The 21,357-nt window shown below is 30.8% G+C and overlaps 2 protein-coding genes across 4 annotated transcripts in view; both read right to left on the bottom strand.

The window, feature by feature from the left end:
* Positions 1-21,357, bottom strand: part of LOC125878447 (uncharacterized) — a 36,134-nt gene that overhangs the window by 5,808 nt on the left and 8,969 nt on the right. The gene's annotated exons all lie outside the window — the stretch shown is intronic.
* LOC125878449 (probable trehalose-phosphate phosphatase F) lies at positions 1,457-8,518 on the bottom strand. 2 transcript variants are annotated; one of them, XM_049559703.1, is made up of 14 exons: positions 8,449-8,518; positions 8,299-8,364; positions 4,205-4,288; positions 3,641-4,120; positions 3,420-3,560; positions 3,277-3,348; positions 3,053-3,178; positions 2,882-2,938; positions 2,669-2,770; positions 2,492-2,569; positions 2,308-2,377; positions 2,083-2,153; positions 1,907-1,999; positions 1,457-1,813 (listed from the first exon to the last, which is right to left on the bottom strand). In XM_049559703.1, the coding sequence occupies exons 4-14, from the start codon at positions 3,929-3,931 to the stop codon at positions 1,760-1,762; spliced, it is 1,155 nt and encodes a 384-aa protein (XP_049415660.1). In that variant the 5' UTR covers positions 3,932-4,120; positions 4,205-4,288; positions 8,299-8,364; positions 8,449-8,518; the 3' UTR covers positions 1,457-1,759. The 2 variants fall into 2 exon arrangements, with proteins under 2 accessions (XP_049415660.1, XP_049415661.1); XM_049559704.1 differs by lacking the exons at positions 8,299-8,364; positions 8,449-8,518 and adding an exon at positions 4,484-4,696.

Raw genomic sequence — 21,357 nt, 5'->3', positions numbered from 1 at the left:
GAAATATTAATCACATTAGAATTTTAATGTGATATATTCGTGGATAATATTAGGACACATGTACTCTGTCTTAATTTATACTATTAGGGGTCGTTTGGTGTGAAGGATAACTTAAAATAGTCTTGGGATTAAATTATAGTGTCACTTAATTTGTTGTTTGGTTGGCAAGTCCGGGATAACTTATCTCGGAATTAATAATTAATACCAGGATAAGTTATCCCTTCTCATGGGTGGTATAGTAATCTCGAGATAAAATGACAAAAATGTCTCTTTAAACACTTTTTATACATTACTTTTCACATCCATGAAGGGTATTTTTGTAAACTTATATATTGTTCTTAAAATTTATTATTTTGAATACAACAAATCAAACACTCAATAAAAAATAATCTTAGCATAACTTATCCCATCATAACTTGATACAGAATTTATCAAATAAAATAACACTTGGATATATCTAACAACTTATCCTTATTAAAATTATTTTAGTACTAACTTTCAGTTTAATAAGTTATCCTTACTAAAGATGGTGTCATTAAATAACTGTTAAATAAGAAAATATGACATTCTTAATTGGAAAAAATTGAAAAGGAAATATTGAGACACTAAAGAAATTATTTTGCAAACAAATGTTGCAATCAAAGCACCATCACCATACAATTCCCTAAATCAATTATCTCAATCAATTTCGAGTTTATGAAAATCATAGTATAGAAAGTGTTTCTCAAACATGAATCTTACGTGACATAAAACTAAACTATTCTGATTTTTTTTTTAGAATTAACTGAAATATTTTTTGAAATAGAAATAGGAATATATTGTGAACATCGAAAGGATAATATAATATAGACTATCTGACAAGTATGATGATGAAAGTGATGGTTTTCCTTGCATTCTCCGCCTAGCTATTTCACTACTTGTATTGTTGGATTTTAATACTTTTCAAAATTTCACTAAAGCAGCAAATATATGACTCTGATACAAAGTAGACCAATTGTTGTGAATGGGCCTGGATCAGTACTGACAAAACAGCCCAAACACTAAATCAAGGGTGTGTTCGATATGATGGAAATTGTATTTCATAGAAAATATTTTGATTTCTTACTTACTTATTTCCCTGTGTTCAGGATGAAAGAAAAAAAAATTATCCTATAAGCATTGTATATAATATAGACAAATATTATGAAAACGGAAGGAGGAGGATAGAGGATGTGAGGTGATGAGGACAGGAAATATGGGGTGGAGGTGAAGATGAGGTGTGTTGAAAAGTGAAAAAGACAGTGTCAATGAGAAGTTATTTTCCTCATTTTTATAAGGAACTTGATGTTTTTTGAAAAATATTGACCAACCAGACATGAGAAATTCAAAATTTTGTTTAGAAATATACTTGAAGGGGAGAGGACTTCACTTTGTCAATGCAAATTCACACTAAAAATCACATAGAAAGTCACACAAATAACAAAATGTGTTCATGAGAAATACATAATGGGCAACCTATTGAACTAGTTACTACTACCAACTCAAGAGAGAAGAAGGTCCTCCTTTGAAAACCTTCCATTTCCAAAATAGGATAAAAACTAAAGAATATAAAACCAAAGTAACAAAAGAATGGAACTTTGCAAAATTTGAACCTTCAACAAAACAGTAAACAAAGATTGAGAGATGACTTTGGCTTATTCATAAAAAAAAAAAATCTTGAAACCTAGTACCCATTTTCTATAAACCTAACACTATTTCCATTTAGCTCTCCTCATGCTTTTCATATATCATCAACTTCCATCGTTTTCGCAAGACATTCCAAGAACTTCTTCACCTGCATATATTCGAGTTTCATGACTTTAGATTATACGATTTATGAGAGAGAAAAGACGTTTTTTAACATCCAAAAACGAAAAGTTGGCCAGACCTGTGAAGTATCCTTGAGAGAAAAGGATGCGTTACTCTCTTTTGGGGTAGTTGAAACAAGAATTCCATACCCTTGATATTTCCCCCTCAATACCTGGGAAAAAAAATGTAGTCAACAAATTATGATAACAAACAGAAAAGCAGTTTCTTCGTTATCGGACACAGGCGCATACTCACCTTGAATGCGTCTTCGTCTGTTCTATCATCTCCAATATATATCGGGAGCACTTCTCTGGGGTTACTAAAACCTGCATCGTTCCGTATGAATTTGTTTAACAAATGCACAAATCTGAAAAGGACAGTCTGAGAACACCCTGAATTTGCTAATTCTATGTTCACCGCAGCTATTTACTTTAGTCTCTTAGGGGTTCGGTGAGGGATGAGAGGGAAGGAGCTACATACCTAGTGATTGCAGCAGAAATTCAACTGCTTTTCCTTTGTCCCAGTCAATATCAGGACGGACCTCTAAAACCTATTCAAGAAAGAAAAAACATAAGGTGGTATAGCATCGATTTAATCATCAACATAATGTTGCAATCACAAAGATTTGAAACGGAGACTTCAGTAGGGACACCATGTTAGTTACCTTTCGCCCATGAGTTAGCCGTAGCCGAGGGTAGTCTTTCAAGACATCATGGACATATTGTGCAATGAGAGACCAATTCTGTGATCAAAATGAAGATCATTAAATATTTGTTCTGTTTTTAACATAGGCAACCTCAGCATTCAATATAGAACAACAGCAGATAAAGCTGGCACTCACATTCTCATCTACATTACGGTAATGTACAGAGGCACAAAACTTATGGTGCTCAACTTTTGCACCCTTAATGTCTTTAGTTTTCTCGACAAGTGTTTTAAAAACCTGCAAAGTAGTCAAGCAAGTTAACATCTGCAAAATAACTTAACCTTTTCTAGCCAAACCAAGAAGTCATCTACGGGTTAAAAATGCTTTTAGAGAGAACTTTTAAAGCACCTCATCAATCATTGATAAAAATTTACGAGCAGGCTGGAACAGATTGACTTCCTTGCCCTGCTCACAAAAAAAAGGGTTGACAGAAATAGTTATAAGAAGTCGACCAAGATACAATGTTTACAAATAATGAATGAAAGGAGAATCTCATAAAGCAGGCAGCTAGTGTAATACCTGCTGGTCAGTATCTTTGATACAATTTGAATCGTTAGCAGACAACGTATTCTTGATTGGCAGCATGATGTCCATACCATGGCTTCCGGCATAATAGAGTTCCGTTAGACCTACCAGCTCATAAACCTGTAACAATAAGAACATAAGTCACTTCTGCAAATGAAGAGAGAGATCTAAAATGTACATTGATAACAACTTGAATTACTAGTTAAGTTAAAAGCTACCTTATCACGTCTTCTCCCACTGATGATTGTTGTTGGGAAATACTTTGCAACATTACTGACAACAGAGCGCATCTGCAGAATATATGTTTTTATGTGAACATCTACAGATAAGCATTGTATTCGCATATGAAAGTTCGATGTACCTCATTGGACATAAAAGCACGGTCAGGGTCATCAACGATAGGAGAAAGAGTCCCATCATAATCTAAGAAAATCACTATCTGTTTATTCCTTGCTTGCCTCATAATTTGCTGAAAGCAATTGAGAGCTGATGGATACTTTATCTGGAAAAAGGAAGTACGAAGCTTTGGTGAAAACAGAAATAAATAGGCCAAGTGTGCATTTGGTAAAAGTCTTAACATACCATCCAAGAAAGGTAAGTAACATCAGCATCATCAGAAGAAACATCAATGTTTACATCCTTCAGAATCTTCTTCCTAGGAGGTGAAGACGACTTCATTGCGTCAAGCCAACCATTGGATCGAACATCATCAAGCTTCGCTGGCTTCTTTCTAGGAATTGATAGCACGCTAGTGGAGAATGAAGGCCCAGATTGTGAATAAGGAAATAAACTAGAATGGATTCCCAATCTGGACTTGTTCAATGGTGAAGGATCAGTAAGAACTGGAGAAGCTTGTGCCGAATTCAAGTCCATTGCAACACTATGGATTCGGCAGATTTTGACTATGCAATTGATAGGTATGCAGTTGACACTTTATAGTAGTGGATGTTTGGGAGTAGCAAATCTTTAACCAACCCTTTTATCAATGAAAAACCACCTCTTCAAAGTTTTCTTATCACTACTGCTGGGAATGGATTCCATTAAGTACGGGCTTCCTGCAATCTAGAGAAATCGCAAAATGTCAAGCAATGCGACTCTGAAATTAGTTGTCTGATATTAGACGGACAGAAATTCATTGAGCAGTACCTCATCTCCTGAGCCACACTGCATTTACACTACGAAACAGGACATTTTGGCTCGAAATTAGTTGAGTCTACCGTGTCTTCCTACCTGGAAAAACAAGTTAGCTATGTGTCTGAACAAACATTATACGACCTCTTATAAAAATTATCACCATCACAGAGCAAACAAAGAAAATGGAATCATTTCATGTTAACAGGAAAAAAGGCAAAAAATAGAAACTTGAATCTTTACTAAATGCATTTCCATTTGAAGAAACAGCAGACTCGAAAACTGAGGTAACACCTTATTCTGCTCTAGTATAACAATCCATTTCATGCTAAAATGTTGGACAATAGCTGTTCTACATAAAGATTAAGCTGTTCTCTTTTTTGCAGAAACCAAAATCAACCAGGACTCATCTTTGAAGTTCCTCTCCAAGTATCTTGATCTCGACAATGCTTTTGGAAGAAAACAGTGAAAACAACCGTGAACAGAAAGGTATCCATTTAGCTAGAAACGAATATGTGGGGATAAGTCGGTGTGGGTGGCTGAGTGCACAGTTGTCTTCAACTGATGAAAATCTACACGTGGACATTTTTCAACTACACGTGTACATTTTCAACTATGTGTGTACATTTTCAATCTCGACGTTGCTTTGCAAAAAAGCAGTGAAAACCACTGTGAACAGGAAGGTATCCATTTTGCCAGAGATGGATATGTGGGAATAAGTCGGTGTGGATGCACAATTGTCTTCAACTCATGAAAATGTACACGTATAGTTGAAAAAGTACACGTGTAGTTGAAAATTTTCAAATTTGTCTTTTTAAATTAGCAGGTTTGTATAGTGGGCAAAGTGGTAATCTATATCTATCAACTTGAAAATCCAATATCCACATTAATAGTACAAAATCAAGATCCATGTCTTCCTCTTGGAAGGATATAGGAGTACACATTAAAGGGCCTACAGTTTCAGTTGGGAGAAATGGTTTTCTAGCCCTTTACAAACAAAAATTAATTTTATGTCCTTTTATCAGAGATCTTTACTATTACACATAAGAAATCTAAAAAGGTCATTTTCTTCTAATCAAATTGTAAGAGGGCAAGAAATCTCATTTCCTCATTTCAGCCTAAGTTAAGGTTAATATGGAAGATGAGCAGCTACGCTAAACTCGTGAAAATGTACACATGTACATTATTCAATTACATGTGTACATTATTCAACTATGCATGTACATTTTCAACTATACGTGTACATTTTCATGAGTTAAAGACAATGTGCACCTACACCAACTTATCCTCACATATTCATTTAGCCAAAGACGGATATGTAGGGACAAGTCAGTGTGGGTGCACAGTTATTTTTAACACATAAAAATGTACCCGTATAGTTGAAAATAAACACATCTAGTTGAAAATGTACAAGTGTAGTTACAAATGTACACGTGTAGTAGAAAATTTCCAAAATTTGTCTTTTTGATTAAGTTTGCATAGTGGGGAAAGTGGAAATCTCAATCTACTAACTTTAAAATCCCATATCGACCACCGCATTTGGGTATATAATTATACAAAATCAAGATCCATATTTTCCTCTAGGAAGAATATAGGAGTACACACTAAAGGACCTACTGCTTCACCAGGGAGAAATGATTTCCTAGCCTTTCATAATTTATTATTGTTATGTCTTTTCTACTAGTTATCTTCATGTTTACACGTAAGAAATTTGAAAATGTCATTTTGTTCCATTCAAATTGTAAGAGGGCAAGAGATTCCATTTCCTCATTTCAACCTAAGTTAAGGTTAATACAGAAGAGGACCAGGTGCACTAAACTTTTTAAGCTTACAGCTCACATACAGAAAGAACAACAAAAATTTCCAACTTTCCTATTGTACCTCAAGGAAAGCAACCGAATGAAAACTACCAAAGTCATTAATTAACTCTTTTCCATCAGCTAGAAGATGGACTTCTTTTACTTCCCTGTCATTATTCAGTTCAAAATAAATGCTAAGATATACAGAAAACGCATCAAGAAGATCAGATCTTGTCACACTGACTATATTTGGAATCCCGCCACGAAACAATACTATGGTCTGGTTTAATTATGAAGACATCACTAAGCTTAAAGTCGTTTCTCATCAATTGAATCCCCTTCACCATAAAATTGTACAGTGCAATTAAAGCAAAAACGATTTTTTTGCTATGTATAAGCTGTTAAATCGCCTCAACATAATCGAAGATTCTAGTACAATAGTAAGGGGGGTTCAAAATTTTGCTTCTGGTCATAATGTGATATACTAGTACTACTTCCGTTCCAATTTCTTTGTCTTACTATCTTTTTAAGTCCGTTTAAAACAATGTCTCAATCCTATTTCCATAACTCTTTAATTCTAACTTTTCTAGTGTCATTGAAGAGGTAAATACTTCTAAGGAGTAAGATACAAAGGTGACGAAATCAGTGAATAGTTTATTGAATACGACCAAAGTTTTGTTTTTTGGTTGCCATCAAAGCAGAAAAGAACAAAAGCCTTTTATTAGCAACAGTACATTTCAAAAGTAATCAATGTCAAGCTGAAAGACTTGACATCTCAACTTACCCTACATGATTTTTTACTTTTTCCAACTAAAAACTCAGATCTGAAAGCCAAACCAAAATTAAATGTAAAAAGGAAAAAACATTACTATTGATTCAAGTAATGCCATTTTTGTACTTGAAATGATATGACTTCCCAACCTACATGTCAAGACAACCTACTTTAACCCCACCATTAAAGTGAAAAAAAGGAAAACTTCAATGCTAATGAGCTTATTGAACTTAATTAAATCTCTGTTAAGACATATTTAAACCAATTCTTGATCAAAAACTAATAACTCCCAATTACACTATATAAACATTAGATCAGAGAGCAAATTTAACCTCTCAAGACAATGAAATTATAAATAAAAGAAGGAAAAAAATGCCAACCTCCGTCCCAATTTATGTAGCAACACTTTTTGTTTTTTGAGATTCTAAAACATAATAAAAACCGTAACTTCTAGTACTTTTTGACTATCTAAATTTTAATTTTAATATAATGAGTCGATCTAATCTAATTTAGATTCGAAAAGTAGTCGAATTGACTCTCTCGATAACTAAAAATTGTCACATAGATCGAGACGAAGGAGTAGTAGTTTTTCGGACTGTTCATAAGCTGGCCTAAAGGACCTCAAAAAGCAATATTCACTTGAATCAAAAACAAGAAGAAAAAGATGTCAGTAAAAGGCAGTGACCAGTTAGTAATTCAAACGAGGCTGTGTATTAATTACTTAACTAAAGAATCATAAGCTGACTTATAATAAAAAAAATGTTATGCTTAATTACTGCTTAGTTCCATTTTCCGCGGGTAAACCACGAAGAAACTGATAATGACGCATAATCAATATTTCAACATCATACAGCAACCGACAAAACAATAAAATAATTTAAATTACACGACAAAAAACTAAATTAAGTACACCGCCTTCACTATTTGGTGCTGTCAAATCCATTATTATTAACCCATAAAAGCAAACAACTAAATTTATGATTGTACAGAACTCATAAACAAATCACTCAAACAACAACAACATACACAGTGAAATCTCACACGTGGAACTTGTTTACGCAAAGAAACTCGGCTCAAGTGCAGCGAATCAAATCACTCAAAAAAAAAAAAGGAGAGAACTCTGCAGAAAGCCAGAAATAAAACACCTTTCATGGACAAAAGAAAATTTTACACCAAAAAGGTTAAAAACAGAGTTTGTTTTTTTTTCTTTTGCAGAAAAGCCACAATAAAAAATGGCTAAAGATTTCACCTTTTGCATGCCCAACTGTGGAAAACATCCATAGAATCAAACAGGGTACCCATAAAAAGTACTAAAAACATATAAAATTCAAACAGCATTGCATGATGAGCTAAAAAAAATGTAATCTTGAATTAAGAAAATAAACCCCACAAGTTAAAAATGTAAACTTTAATTAAGAAAATAAACCCCACAAGTAAAAATGTAATCTTGAATCAAGAAAATAAACCCCACAAGTTAAAAATGTAATCTTTAACCAAGAAAATAAACCCCACAAGTAAAAAAAGGTGTAATAAAATACCTGTTAAATATATCATGCCCCTTTGAATCAGAAAGAATCAATCTTGAATATCCAATTCTCAGATGCCTTAAAAAGAGAGTTCAATTCAGTTCACATCAGATTCGAAAAAATATAGAAAGAAAAGAAAAATAAAAGGGAAAAAGATTCTACCTTTAAAAAGAAACGGCAGCAGGAGGTGAAGAGAAAATTAGAAGAGAAAAACCCTAAGAAAATAAAATGTAATAGAAAATAGAGAGAGAAAATAAAAGAAATGAAAAGAAGAAGAAGGAAAATTAAGGTGGAGAAACCTAAGTATATATAGAGTTTTGAATTTGATAAACCCAAAAAAAGACGTGCCAAACAAGAAAACCTTTTTCTTTCAGCACAATTAGTAGATAAAGTAACTTTTTATCTTGAATTTTATTTACGATAATACATTAATATCGGATCAACTAATATTTAGTATTAGATCTTATAAAATAATACGATGAATAAGCAAGTTATAAAGGTTTTACACGGGGGAAAAATTGTCGGAGTAAAACATTTGGCTCACTTTTTCGCCAATAATACGAAGAATAAGGAGATAATGAAAAATCCCCTTATTTCTCTTTAAAATGTGATTTGATGAGTTAATCCCTTCTTATAGTTAATGATGATTTGATTTTGTTGTAGTTTAAAATCTATATACAATGAATGTAGTTGTTCGTTGAATGGTTAAAATGCGGGACTGAGATATAAATACGATCGTTTGTCGGAGAGGTTGAATCATGTAATAAAATTATTTATTTTTGTTTGACTTTTATAGTCGAAATACATGAATATAGTTATTTGTTAGAGGTTTGAGTAAAGAATATGTAGTTTAGCTTTTTGTTAACTTTTAAAAATAAATAAATTTGATTTTATCGTCGAGAAATACAAATACAGTTACTCGTTAGAGGGTTGAGACGTTGAGTCATGAATATTTAATTTAATTTTTTGTTAATTTTATTTGACTCTTATCGTTGAAAGATACAAATACAAATGTTTATTAGAAGGTGTAACCATGAATATCTAGTTTCAGAATTACAACTATAATTATCATTAAATATTCTTGTTTACTTTTATCATTGAGAATTACAAATATAGATGTTCGCTAGAGGGTTGAGTCGTGAATAACTAACTTGATTATTTGAATTGTTATTTGACTTTTGTCGTCAAGAGATACAAATATAGTTGTTCATGAGAGGGTTGTTCATGAGAGGGTTGAGTCATGAATATCTACTTTGTGGGTTTCTTAAAAATCTATTTTAATTTTATCGTCAAGAGATACAAATACAATTGTTCGTTAGAGGATTGAGTAATCAATATCTAGCTTGATTTCTTATTAATTTTTATTAGACTTTTATCGTCCGAAGATCCAAATATAATTATTCGTTAGAGGGTTTAGTCATGAATATGTAGTTTTATTTTTGGTTACTTCTTTTTTCACTTTTATCATCGAGAGATGCAAATACAGTTATTCGTAAGAGGATTAAGTTATGATATCTAGGTCGATCTTTGTTAATTCTTATTTGATTTTACCATCGAGAAATACAAATATAATTGTTAGTTAGAGGATTGCGTCATGAATATCTAGCTTAATGTTTTATTGATTTTTTCCAAAATTACCGTGTAAAGATAGTGAATGCGGCTGTTCATTGAACGGCTGAGTTCTTGAACTTATATTTAATTTTTAGTTTAATAAGATGATTAAATATATAAACTTGATTAAGCTGAATTAATTATTGACGAAATTTTACCTTCTAGAATAATGATCTATATTATTTTTTGAAGAGTTAACTTCCTGAACTTAGATTATGTTTTGATTTGAATATAAAAAAGGCATATTAATCAAAATTTGTTAAATTTTGATTCAAATATCCTCTCCTAGTTTTCAAATCTCGTAGCTACTAATGAATTTTTCACATTTTAATACATTTAGCAAATTCTCTAATACAAAATCATAAAGTATAGACAGTTAAACAAATTTAATATCTTGAATATAAATATTTACTATATACTTCTAATATTTTTAAACTGTTTTTCTTATTGCTCATTAAATTATATTGAATATGTTGTATGCTGAATNGAATATAAAAAATGCATATTAATCGAAATTTGTTAAATTTTGATTCAAATATCCTCTCCTAGTTTTCAAATCTCGTAGCTCTAATGAATTTTTCACATTTTAATACATTTAGTAAATTCTCTAATACAAAATCATAAAGTATAGACAGTTAAACAAATTTAATATCTTGAATATAAATATTTACTATATACTACTAATATTTTTAAACTATTTTTTCTTATTGCTCATGAGATTATATTGAATATGTTGTATGTTGAATCATATTTTCTTTGTAGCTTCTTATACATTATTAACTCTAACGTACTTTAGTTCATACGTGACTTCTTCTTTTTTATCATTTTGGAAAATGAAAAAACAGAAAGACAATAATAGAAGATGTTTTTTTAATTAAAAAAAAGTAGTTAAATAAATGAATGTATTTTTAAAAATGTGAAAACAATTTTAATACATATGCAAATACGTCGACATACGATCACAACAACAGCGTGCTTGCGAATGGCCAAATGAGACGCAGTGCCACGTGGACAGTTGTCAACGACACGTGGCAATCCAGTACTGCACGTATGACACGTGGTAATGGATGATGTGGCGCTCCGTGAGATTTCACTACTTTTGATAATAGTAATTGATATTCTTTTCCCATATTTTGGCTTGATTAGCAACAAAAAAAACATTAAAAAAATTAGAATTTTTTTTTTAAAAAAAGGAAAAAGGTATGCTACTTTACACGTGTGATTGTCACGTGTCATCAAAATTCAAGTCTCTTTTTTAGTGTATTTTTGTTTTAAAATATTTCCAAGTTGCTAATGTTTCTTTTGAGCATTAATTAATTTTATTTTATATGTTTGTAGCAACTAGTCCGTTGTCTACCTACTTTTGAGTTTGTGGTTATAGTTTGTTTTAATTATACTTGAAATTATCAATTTTTTTCTTTATGTATCTTAAAATGAATGTATATTGTCTAACTAAAATAAAGAAATAATTATTTGATCCTCGTACATGAATAGTATTTGATCAATTTCATTATTTTTTGGACAAAAATATTTTCTTTCAATTTTCGTCTCTGAATTTTTTTTTGGTACGATCCAAACTTGGACGGAAATATCTAATTGAACTCAACAATCATACGACCACTTCTAGACCTCGTTCATCGAAACCCCAAAGAATGAAGTTTGTAACTTTTTCATCTAAATCAAAAGGAGTGATTATTATATCTCCGATTTCAATTTAGTCACGTATTATATTTTGATGAATGTGTTGATAATGAAAATAGTAATTAAGATATGTTTGAAAGGCGTAGTCGATAGACAATATATGGGATGAGCGGATTTTAGTTTTTACCCCATTCAAACATCTAATGCCTCTTGCCATGTTTTAACTACTAAATACTATTTCCTCCGTTAAACAATAGTTATATATTTCCTCTAATCTCAATTTATGTGACTTTTTTTTTTTTAGTCAATCTAAAAAAGAATTACTCATTTTTATATTAAATGACAATTTAACTATAAAATGTTTATTTTACCTTTAATGAAATGATTTACAGTTACACAAATTTCTATCATTCATTTTGGATCACAAGTTTTTCTTTCTTTCTGAAACTTCGTGCCGAGTCAAACTACCTCACATAAATTGAAACGAAGAAAATATTATTTTAGAATGTCGAACAATACTTATTTATTTTATAAACGGAGGGAGTATAAAAATACAAGTATATTGTCTAAAACGTAGATATTGGGACCATAAAGAGTAGCGAGTTTACCGAAAATCACGTGGAATCTTCTATGATCAGAAAGAAGTTAGCTTTTAACGGCGAATGCTTGACTTGCGGGGAGCAATACCGCCTCCGTTTCTAACGCCGTTTCTTCTTTTACTTTTCCCATGCAAAAGTCAAAAACGTTACAAACGAGGGCTATCATTATTCAACTTTATGGAGTTTTGGTTCCATCAATTTCAGTTGCTCATTAAATTAAATACACTTTTTAATAAAGGTTTCAAAGTCGAGGATTAATGGAGTAGTAAGTAGTTGAATGTTGTCGTATTTGTGTTTCAAAGTAGCAAGCGACTCATATATATACTCTATGTCCAATAATAAGAATAATTTTATTATATCACATTTTGAATATAATAAATAAAATGTCTTGAAAATTGTTATGGATAAATGACTATAATCAATGATAATAGTAAATTAGGAATTATATGTAAAATTATTCATTGATTTCATAAAGTGAACAAGTATTATTGGATATCCAAAAATAATAGAGTGAACAACTATTATTAAACGGAGGAAGTAATTACAATTTTCTCATTATTAGTTCCGATATAACAAAATCCTTTATTGTTAATTCCTACCTAAGCGATTCCTGCATTATATATAGTCTCTTTATAATAATTATATGAACCAAATAACCCTAAACTCCTAAGTTTATAAGCTAACAATAAGGTTACTTACATAGCTATGTCTTATTTATTTTTTTTGGATGGTTAACAACAATATTGCCAGTTTATCATCATACTTCTTAATTGTTGCATAAGAAAACACAAACTGTTCCATGCTTGATAAGATATGTATAGGGACAACAACATACCATCACTTTTACTAGATATAGGTCCACACAACCTAAGAGCCGTCACTAGAATCCAAAGAGGTTTTAAGATGTGAAAAGGTAGACTCTGAATTCTAACATAGGCTACATTATTTGATTCATAACCACAAGATCCAAACACCAAAATAGTATAATACACTTCTGTTTCTCAATGTTCTTATAAATGACTTTTTCAATTATCTTTGAAAATTGGCATGCATTAGTAACTTAACCTAATTAATTTGTACCATATATAACATTTGATTGGTCAGAATAGATCATGAGTCCAGGGGCGGACCTAGAGTCTGCCAAGGGGATTCACCCGAATTTCCTCGGCAAAAATTGCATTGTATATTTAAGGTATTTTAAGAATTTTTATGTTTATATATTGATTTTGAACCTCTTGAATATAAGATTAGATGTTGGCTTAGTGGTTGAGAGGTTCAAACCTCAAATCTTAAGTACTACATACTCTTTTTTTTTCAAACCCCCTTAATGGAAATCCTGAATCCACCACTGATCGTCACATGCGACAAAATTTAAAAGAGTTTAGTACTGTTCAGTATGGCTTGCCAGTTTCCAAAATGGTGGCCAAAACCTAAATTGCCAATTCATTAAGTTTAGAGGGGTCCCCACCATATATAATAGTACTAGTACTTTAATTAGTTACATAATAATAATAATAATAATAATAGTAAGGGGTACAACAAAATTATAATTAGAAAGGAGGTTTAGGTATGAAAACTGGGAACCTTACAGCAACTTACGACTAATTAAAAGCTTCACACATGATTATGAATAGTTGCAAACTGATTGTTTTGGTATTATATTTGATTTTGTTTAATTGATTGGTTCCTGGACCACCTCTTTAGGGCACAAAGCAACACACAACTTTTATTAATTTTTCAACCACTTGTCTAATCGTTCAAATTACTTTTTTTGACTTCTCGACTAACAACGATTTTGCAGGCCTGAGCTATGTGTATTACAAAATTGTAGCCATGTGTTGTGTTGATTCAGTGATCAGGATTGAGAGGTTGACTGTCATGCATGTAGAGGTAGGTCGAAAAACTATCGAGGTAATGTGATTAGATAAGATATGATATAATTTTAATTACTATCAACCCTAAATAGAAAGATATGAAGGTCGAAAATTAGGGTAGAATGTTAGTAGGTAGCCGAGCTTATCTACCCGATCTGTCTCATCTGTTATCATTACTAACATACTATCTTGCTCTCAAATTTCTTAAGTATATGTTGTTTTTTTCTCCGGTTATCGTATTACGTATTTTTGTTACTATTTTCTTCTACATTATTGTATTTTCGTCCTTTCATTTTCATATGTAATTTTATTATGGCTTACTTGAGCCGTGGGTCTAATAGAAACAATTTCTCTGTCTTCACAAAACTACTAACGCATCATCCTCTCCAAACCTCACTTGTGAAAATTTTATCGTAAGTTATTTTCATTTCCTTTCAAGTTTTGATGATATTTATTTGAGAAGATTGTCACTTTGTGGCGATGTGACTCTTTTACAGTACGAATAGTTTGATATTTGTTGTATCTATTAAAGTTTTAACAGTTGCCTACCAACCAATTATTTAACGTAAATAGCATACCAACGAAAGTTTAATAGATACCATAATAATGCTTATTCCTACCTAAATTTATTTCTAAATTTCGCATTCTGAATCTTATTTTTCTTTAATTATTATATTTTTCTTATAGTGGTGAGTTTGACGTTTTGGTAGTTAAAAAGACACCAACTTTTTATTTATTTATTTGTTCTTTTTTATATAACTAGTGTATTTATGTGATTGTGACTTGCAAGCTACAACCGAAAAGATACTAGAACATATTTATATTTTGATGTAAAATATTAAACAACTTGTTAACATTTTCCATGTTTGTCATAAAATAGTACTTGCCAACCACCAATCCAGCTCGAAATGTTGAAATATTTAGAAACAGAAAAAAGATTGGCCACGAGCTCAATATGGTTGTAATTAATCGATCTGCTTGACGCGCATTTGAAAATAAGAAAATTAAATAAATCTATGATACCTACTGTTACATGATTGAAATATTTGAAATCTTGATCTCTTTATGAATATCCAAAGTTATAAGATATTCAAGATTTTGATATGTTTGTGACTACCTAATAATTTAATTATAAATATTTGAGATGTTTCTTCAAGGAAACATATGTCCATTTTTATAAGTGTGAGCTTTTAGAGTACTTTAAGGGTAAACGAGTCTCTTAGAAACCCTAAAGGACCTTAGAATTAGAAGATGGACTATATATACGCATCTTGTACCGTCTTTATTTTATAAATTCAAATTAAATTTCAATGTCTACAAAGACGCCTTCCTAATTAGAGTTCTTGGATGAACGATGGTTGTATGATTGGCGGAATCCGCCAACCGAAAACTCCCTCTATATTCTAGATTAATTAGACTATCAATGTCGTATGAAAAAATCAATATAGAGATCACAATGAGCAATTCAGAAAGCTTGTTTCCACTTTCCAATAAAAACAATATACATTCAATTTAGTTTTAATAAGTGAGACAGAAAAAATATTTTCATCTTAAGAAAAACGATCCAAAAAACATGCTTACATTAATGAATATAATTATTACCGAAAGACAATAAGATATCAAACATTCAATCAAGCAGATTCACAAACAAGAGGAAACACATGTTGTGCATTTTAAAATCCAATTAAATTTATTAGTTAGTTGGGACCATTTCCTAACGCAAAAGGACTATTAATTTCTTGGTGGCTAAGAAATATAATATTGCAACTCCGGTTCACGTTGGTATAAAAATAAAAAAACTCCGGTTCATTTTAGCCACCTCGGATACACGATGTAAAACGTTGTCATTTGTGTGTAGGACAAAATAAAATCATTTTGATTGATTGACGTGGACTAACCCAACTTAGTGGACCCCATTTAAGTTTTCAACAAATTCCCAAGTTAGTGACGTGGCAGTGACACATCCCCTCCGTGTGCTGACTCACTGCTGATGCGGTGGTTTTCGGCCAAACAAACCGCCATAAAAGACGTTTCCCGCGACGGTGCAACGGAAGAGATAACTACTCCCTTGGTCGGCGTTGAGGCGGTGATTATCGGCGATACATCTCTATTTCAACTTATATATTATATACATTTTATATAATATGATTTCGGATACATCGCTCAACGTACTGATACATCGCGTCGTAATTTCGGATACATCACTCAATGTTCCAATACATCTCGTAAAGTGATATATCTGAGAATAAGAGAGAGTAAAAATTTTTGTAAATTTTTTTAAATGATAAAAATTTTTATTAATATAATAAAATAAGTTGTGTGTTTAGATAATTTTTTCCTATAATTATAAAGCTGCTGAAATTAGCGGGTGTTTGGCAGGTGTATTTGTATAGTAGCCCTAGTTTATAGAACAAAGAGAAATTAAATGAATTATCTATGATCTCATTAGTCAGTTCTTGCAAGCCAAGCTTTATTGTTTCTTGTTAATGTGAAAATGTATACTTTTCTGGGCTACATGCCTATAGCATGTTGCTTTTGAGAGAAAGTCACTTAATTAGTTGTCATTTTATATAATAATACCTTTCTGTTAAGCATGCCTATTAGCTAAGGGATTGTTTAGTTAGGAATAGATTATCGAGGGATAAATTATACTGAAATAAATATTTCAATATGTATATGAGATAATTTATCCCATCAATAAAGGGTCGTTTAGTTGGAAACAAGTTATCTCAGTATTAATTATCATGAGATTGGTTATCATGGGATAGCATGTATATGAGATAACTTATCCCATCACTATGTTATAAATGACGGGATAAATTATCCCAAATATGGCAACCAAACACGACACCAAAATTTTATCTCAAATTTTTTTTATTCTCATCCCTCACATGCCAAACGACCCTTAAGGTATAAATAGTGGGATAAATAATCTAGGACAGCCTAATAACACTAAATCAAAAATGATATTTAGTGGCAATTAATAATTAACGGCAATAGCTTAATTGCCGCTAAAACATAACACTCTTCGTATATGTCTCTAAAAGTTTTAGCGACATTGGATATAATGACACTTAACTAATGCTGGTAAAGACTTTAGCCCTTTTTATTAATGTGTATATTAATTGCCGCTATAAATTATTTTTGTTATAGTGCAAGTAATATATACCTAATACCTCCAACCAAATGTAGGATAAAATAATCCAACATTTTATTCCGGAGACTATTATAACTTATACCTCATACCAAACGACTCCTAATAAAATTGGTCAATTAATCGGTGCGTAGTAAATATTTTGGTTAATTAGATGGACTTTATCCTCCTTTTATTAGTTGTCTACAGACTACACATATATTGTTTATTAAGTTGGTTTGATTTTCAACATTTCAAGGGGAATAATTGTACTATTGTTTTTAAGTTCATCAATTATTTATGAAGGAAAAAGTTGACATAAAGATGATTAAATGGACTTGAAATTTTCCTTCTTTTAGGTTTTGTTTTCTTGACTCTCCATTGTTCCATTGAATCGGGTAATGTCTTGCTCACTACTACACTTCATCGAGTATTTTATAATATAAAAAGGACAACTTTAATTAACGCATTTAGAGTCGTTTGCTAGAGTGTATAAAAATAGTATTGAAGAAAATGTATTAGTAATATAATGTTGGAGTTAGTTATGTTGAGACTATTATTTACTCATATTTATTCATGTATTAATTGTCCATGCATTGCTAGTATGGTAATATCATGGTTTATTTTATATTAATTATACATTTATAATATTGAATATGATATATAACTAATATATGTATTAATTATATATAAACTCAAAATTCTACCCTAACAAAATGTCAAATAATATTATAGCTAATACATCCTACCAAATAACTCCTTACGTTTTAACTGATAAAAAAATATTTTCACAAAACATTTTAGAAACTAAGTCATTTCTTGGTGTTTGGTTGCCACATTTGTTTAATTTTTTGAGAATAAAAGTGTTACTATTTTAATCCTTCTCAATAATCTCACTTCTTAATTTAAAGTCACTTTACTGCTTTAACTAACACTTACAAAACTTATCATATCACTATCACATATATTTGTGATGAAATTTTTTAATTTGAGTATAAAAGATTGGTAATAGTGTGATATATTTTTATGGTAATAAATATGTTCATTAACAGAGTGCTAAAATTTATCGATATCAATTAAATGTCATCGGATTTAATATTATTAAGATTTTATGGACATTTACAAAAAATGTTAATTGCTTCTATAAAAATATAATTAAAAATAATTAAGTTATTACTGTTAATTAATTACTCATCTTTTATAGTGTGTGGATCTGTTCTAGCAAAATGGATAATATCCTATTATGTTAAAAGTATTTTTTAACTAACTTGCCTCATAATTGATCCTTCAATATTAAGACTAAAAAAATAAAATGATTAATAAATAAATTTAAAAACATTTGATATAGACAGTACAAGTGGTTGATCATGGCTTTTAATTAGTTGTGACCTTTTTAACTACTAATAGATTCTAGTTTCTCTTTTGTCCGCCACTGTACAACTTGTCATTTTCTTTTCTTTTTATTTGATATCTGATATTAGTATTAGAGTTTAACTAAATTAAAATTTGTATATATTGGAGCGTTTATTTCTAGAGGTGAATCCTACAACGCTCTCAACATAAATTTTCTATCGGTGGTATCTCAAATCCGAATATCGATCTCAATCATCTTATCACAATTCATGTTGATTCAGTAATTGGTTAATTGCTCATGCGAGTATCACGGACATTAACAATTATTATAAATTAGTTTAAGCCTCTCGTGCAACATGTTCTTGTTCCCTAACAAACAGAACAACCACGCACAAATAATTAATTAGACATCAATGAGTTTCTCTCTCAATTTTGTTTGTTTAAGCTTCCTTCAATTAATGAAAATTCTTAACAAAGTGGGTAATTAAGTTTTACTATAACCTACCCTCAGCGGTAAATCGTCGAAAAATTATGTTGCATAGATAGGTCAAATTTTGATTGTATACTTGACGCCTCTTGACATACGGTAAAGAGTTAACACATCATGAGTTGAGGGGTTGCAAAAACTCTCAACGGTCTAGTGTTTCATCCCAACTCATTTTTTTACTTCAACATTCTATTTTTTTCATTTTTAGACAACTGATTATGTTGTCTAATTTGACACCCCTTAATAAAAATTTTGATTTCACCACTACCTAGAGTTATTAAACTATTAATTTACTCATTTGCATTTATTTCAATCTTTTTTGTGATATATCATAATTCGAGTCCATTACAGTTTGCACCGCTAAGTCTTAAACTCCTTCCTCTATCAAAAAATCATGTTCACGATCATCTCTAAAGTACAATTATTTAGATTTTTATAGATAAGTGTATAATATTAATAGCAAAGTATAGATAAAATTTCACATGTATAATATCGAATTGGAGCAGAAAAAAATGTCTTAATAATTCACTAGTTGCTTCGTACCCCTAGCAGCCTAGCTCTAATATGACCCTTCGAGTATTAAAACGTTTTCAAAGTCACAAAGGGCCATTTTTGGTAAGGTAACTACTTACCAAATATGAACAATGATGGCTAAATATAATTTTGTGCAGCATTAATTCTGATCTTTCTGCTAAAAATAACAACAAAAAAAACACGTGCATATGCATATAATTTAATTTCCTAATTGAAGTTTTTGTCTATTCCAAGTTGACCTGAATATGCTGCAAACTGTTCACGTTAATTTGTGCTTGATTTTGTTTGGTACAAAAAGAATTTAAAAAAATGTTATTACACGTAACGTTTTTCAGGTACATTTATCAAACTTTTAAAAAAAAAAATGGTGAACCATACATGTTGTAGTTAATTAAACTTAGTAGGTGTTTGTGCATGTGATTTGAAATTATGATTTTAAATAAACGTTTCAATATGTGTGATTTGAGATTATGATTTCAAATTCTCCAAAAAAATAGGATTTCGGATTCCAAATTGTGATTTCAAAATATTTTAGGTGTAAAATTTGATCCATAAGTTTATATGTGGTAAAGAAAATCTATATCCTACTTTAAATTTTGCTAAAAGGAATATTCATGCTTGCTTGATGAAATTGTTCGTGCCACGTGGAAATATTATATTATATAATAACTAGTTACTACTACTATTGACTAGTGGATCTTTGAAAAATTAGAAATCATAAATATTTATCTATAAAAGGCACAAGGAGACATTTGATTAATTACTGTTGCGCCTTAAAATATTTTGATATCTTATTTATGAACTATGATTTGTTCATTAATTAAGATTATATATGAACTGAAAATGTCAATTTCAATAGATTCTCAACTCAAATAAACGCATATCAAAATGAGAAAATATATAGTACCAGCTTGTTACTCCTTTTTACTCGGAAAATTTCATGGAATATAAAAGAGATGTACCAATAAAGCAGCTTTAAGAATTAGGGAACACCTGAATGTGAAAAAGATTCCATTTGTTGCTAAATTAAGCAAATTTAAACATTTGGATAACAAGTTTGATTAATTAATAATAAACCATTTGTTGAATTACATAATTAATGCTAAAAATATGTTATACTGTCCTTTTTGCATTATATTGGCGTAGTGGACTAATATGGAAATATAGCTGCAAGAGATATTTACTGACATAAGGCAAAGTTTCTATTCATAATAAATGCACACCATTTGCCCATGTGCCCTTCTGTTCTTTTCTTTCTATATTTGTTTACAACAAGTTGTACATTTAATATACATACTTTGTAGTACGCTACGATAACAACAACAACATATCTGGTAGAGTCTAGAGAAGGTGGTGTATGTGCGACTTTACTGATATCTTGTAAAGTTAGAAATACTATTTTCGATTTACACTTTCAATGTGGGCTTCTGAGATTCTAGGCCCAGGGTAACAATACCTTGAGGAGAGGACAATCTTTTCATAGTAAATTATGGATTTAATTATTAGCCCAATGGGCCATGGATTGGGCTTAACAGTTGAAGGGTACTACACCATGTGATGGACCTTGGACACATTGAGGAATGGGCAAATTACAGAAATCATATACTTTTAAGACAAAATTACAATTTATCCCTTAAAAGTTTATAATTAAAACTTTATAACTAGTTTAGGACAACTAGTTACTAAAAGGCCTAATCAACAACCCCACAAATTGGTTGTGTCCATGGACATTTTAATGAATAAGGTGTTAAAAATGCTATATTGAGAGAGGAGAGATTGGTTCGTACCCGAGTGTTATAGTCCAAGCCCATGACATATATTGTTCTCTTAGTGCTTAAC

Source organism: Solanum stenotomum, chromosome 10, assembly GCF_019186545.1.
Source record: "Solanum stenotomum isolate F172 chromosome 10, ASM1918654v1, whole genome shotgun sequence".
Classification (NCBI taxonomy): Eukaryota; Viridiplantae; Streptophyta; class Magnoliopsida; order Solanales; family Solanaceae; genus Solanum; species Solanum stenotomum.
Note: the sequence above shows the minus strand (reverse complement) of the source record. Positions and strands in the feature narration are given on the sequence as shown.

Excerpts from the sequence above, each read along its gene's own strand:
- LOC125878449 (XM_049559703.1), bottom strand. The coding sequence starts at position 3,931 with ATGGACTTGAATTCGGCACAAGCTTCTCCAGTTCTTACTGATCCTTCA. Across the intron at positions 3,561-3,640 it reads TTACTTACCTTTCTTGGATG|ATAAAGTATCCATCAGCTCT; the intron begins GTATGTTAAGAC and ends TCCTTTTTCCAG. Across the intron at positions 2,570-2,668 it reads ACCGTAATGTAGATGAGAAT|AATTGGTCTCTCATTGCACA; the intron begins GTGAGTGCCAGC and ends TTTTGATCACAG.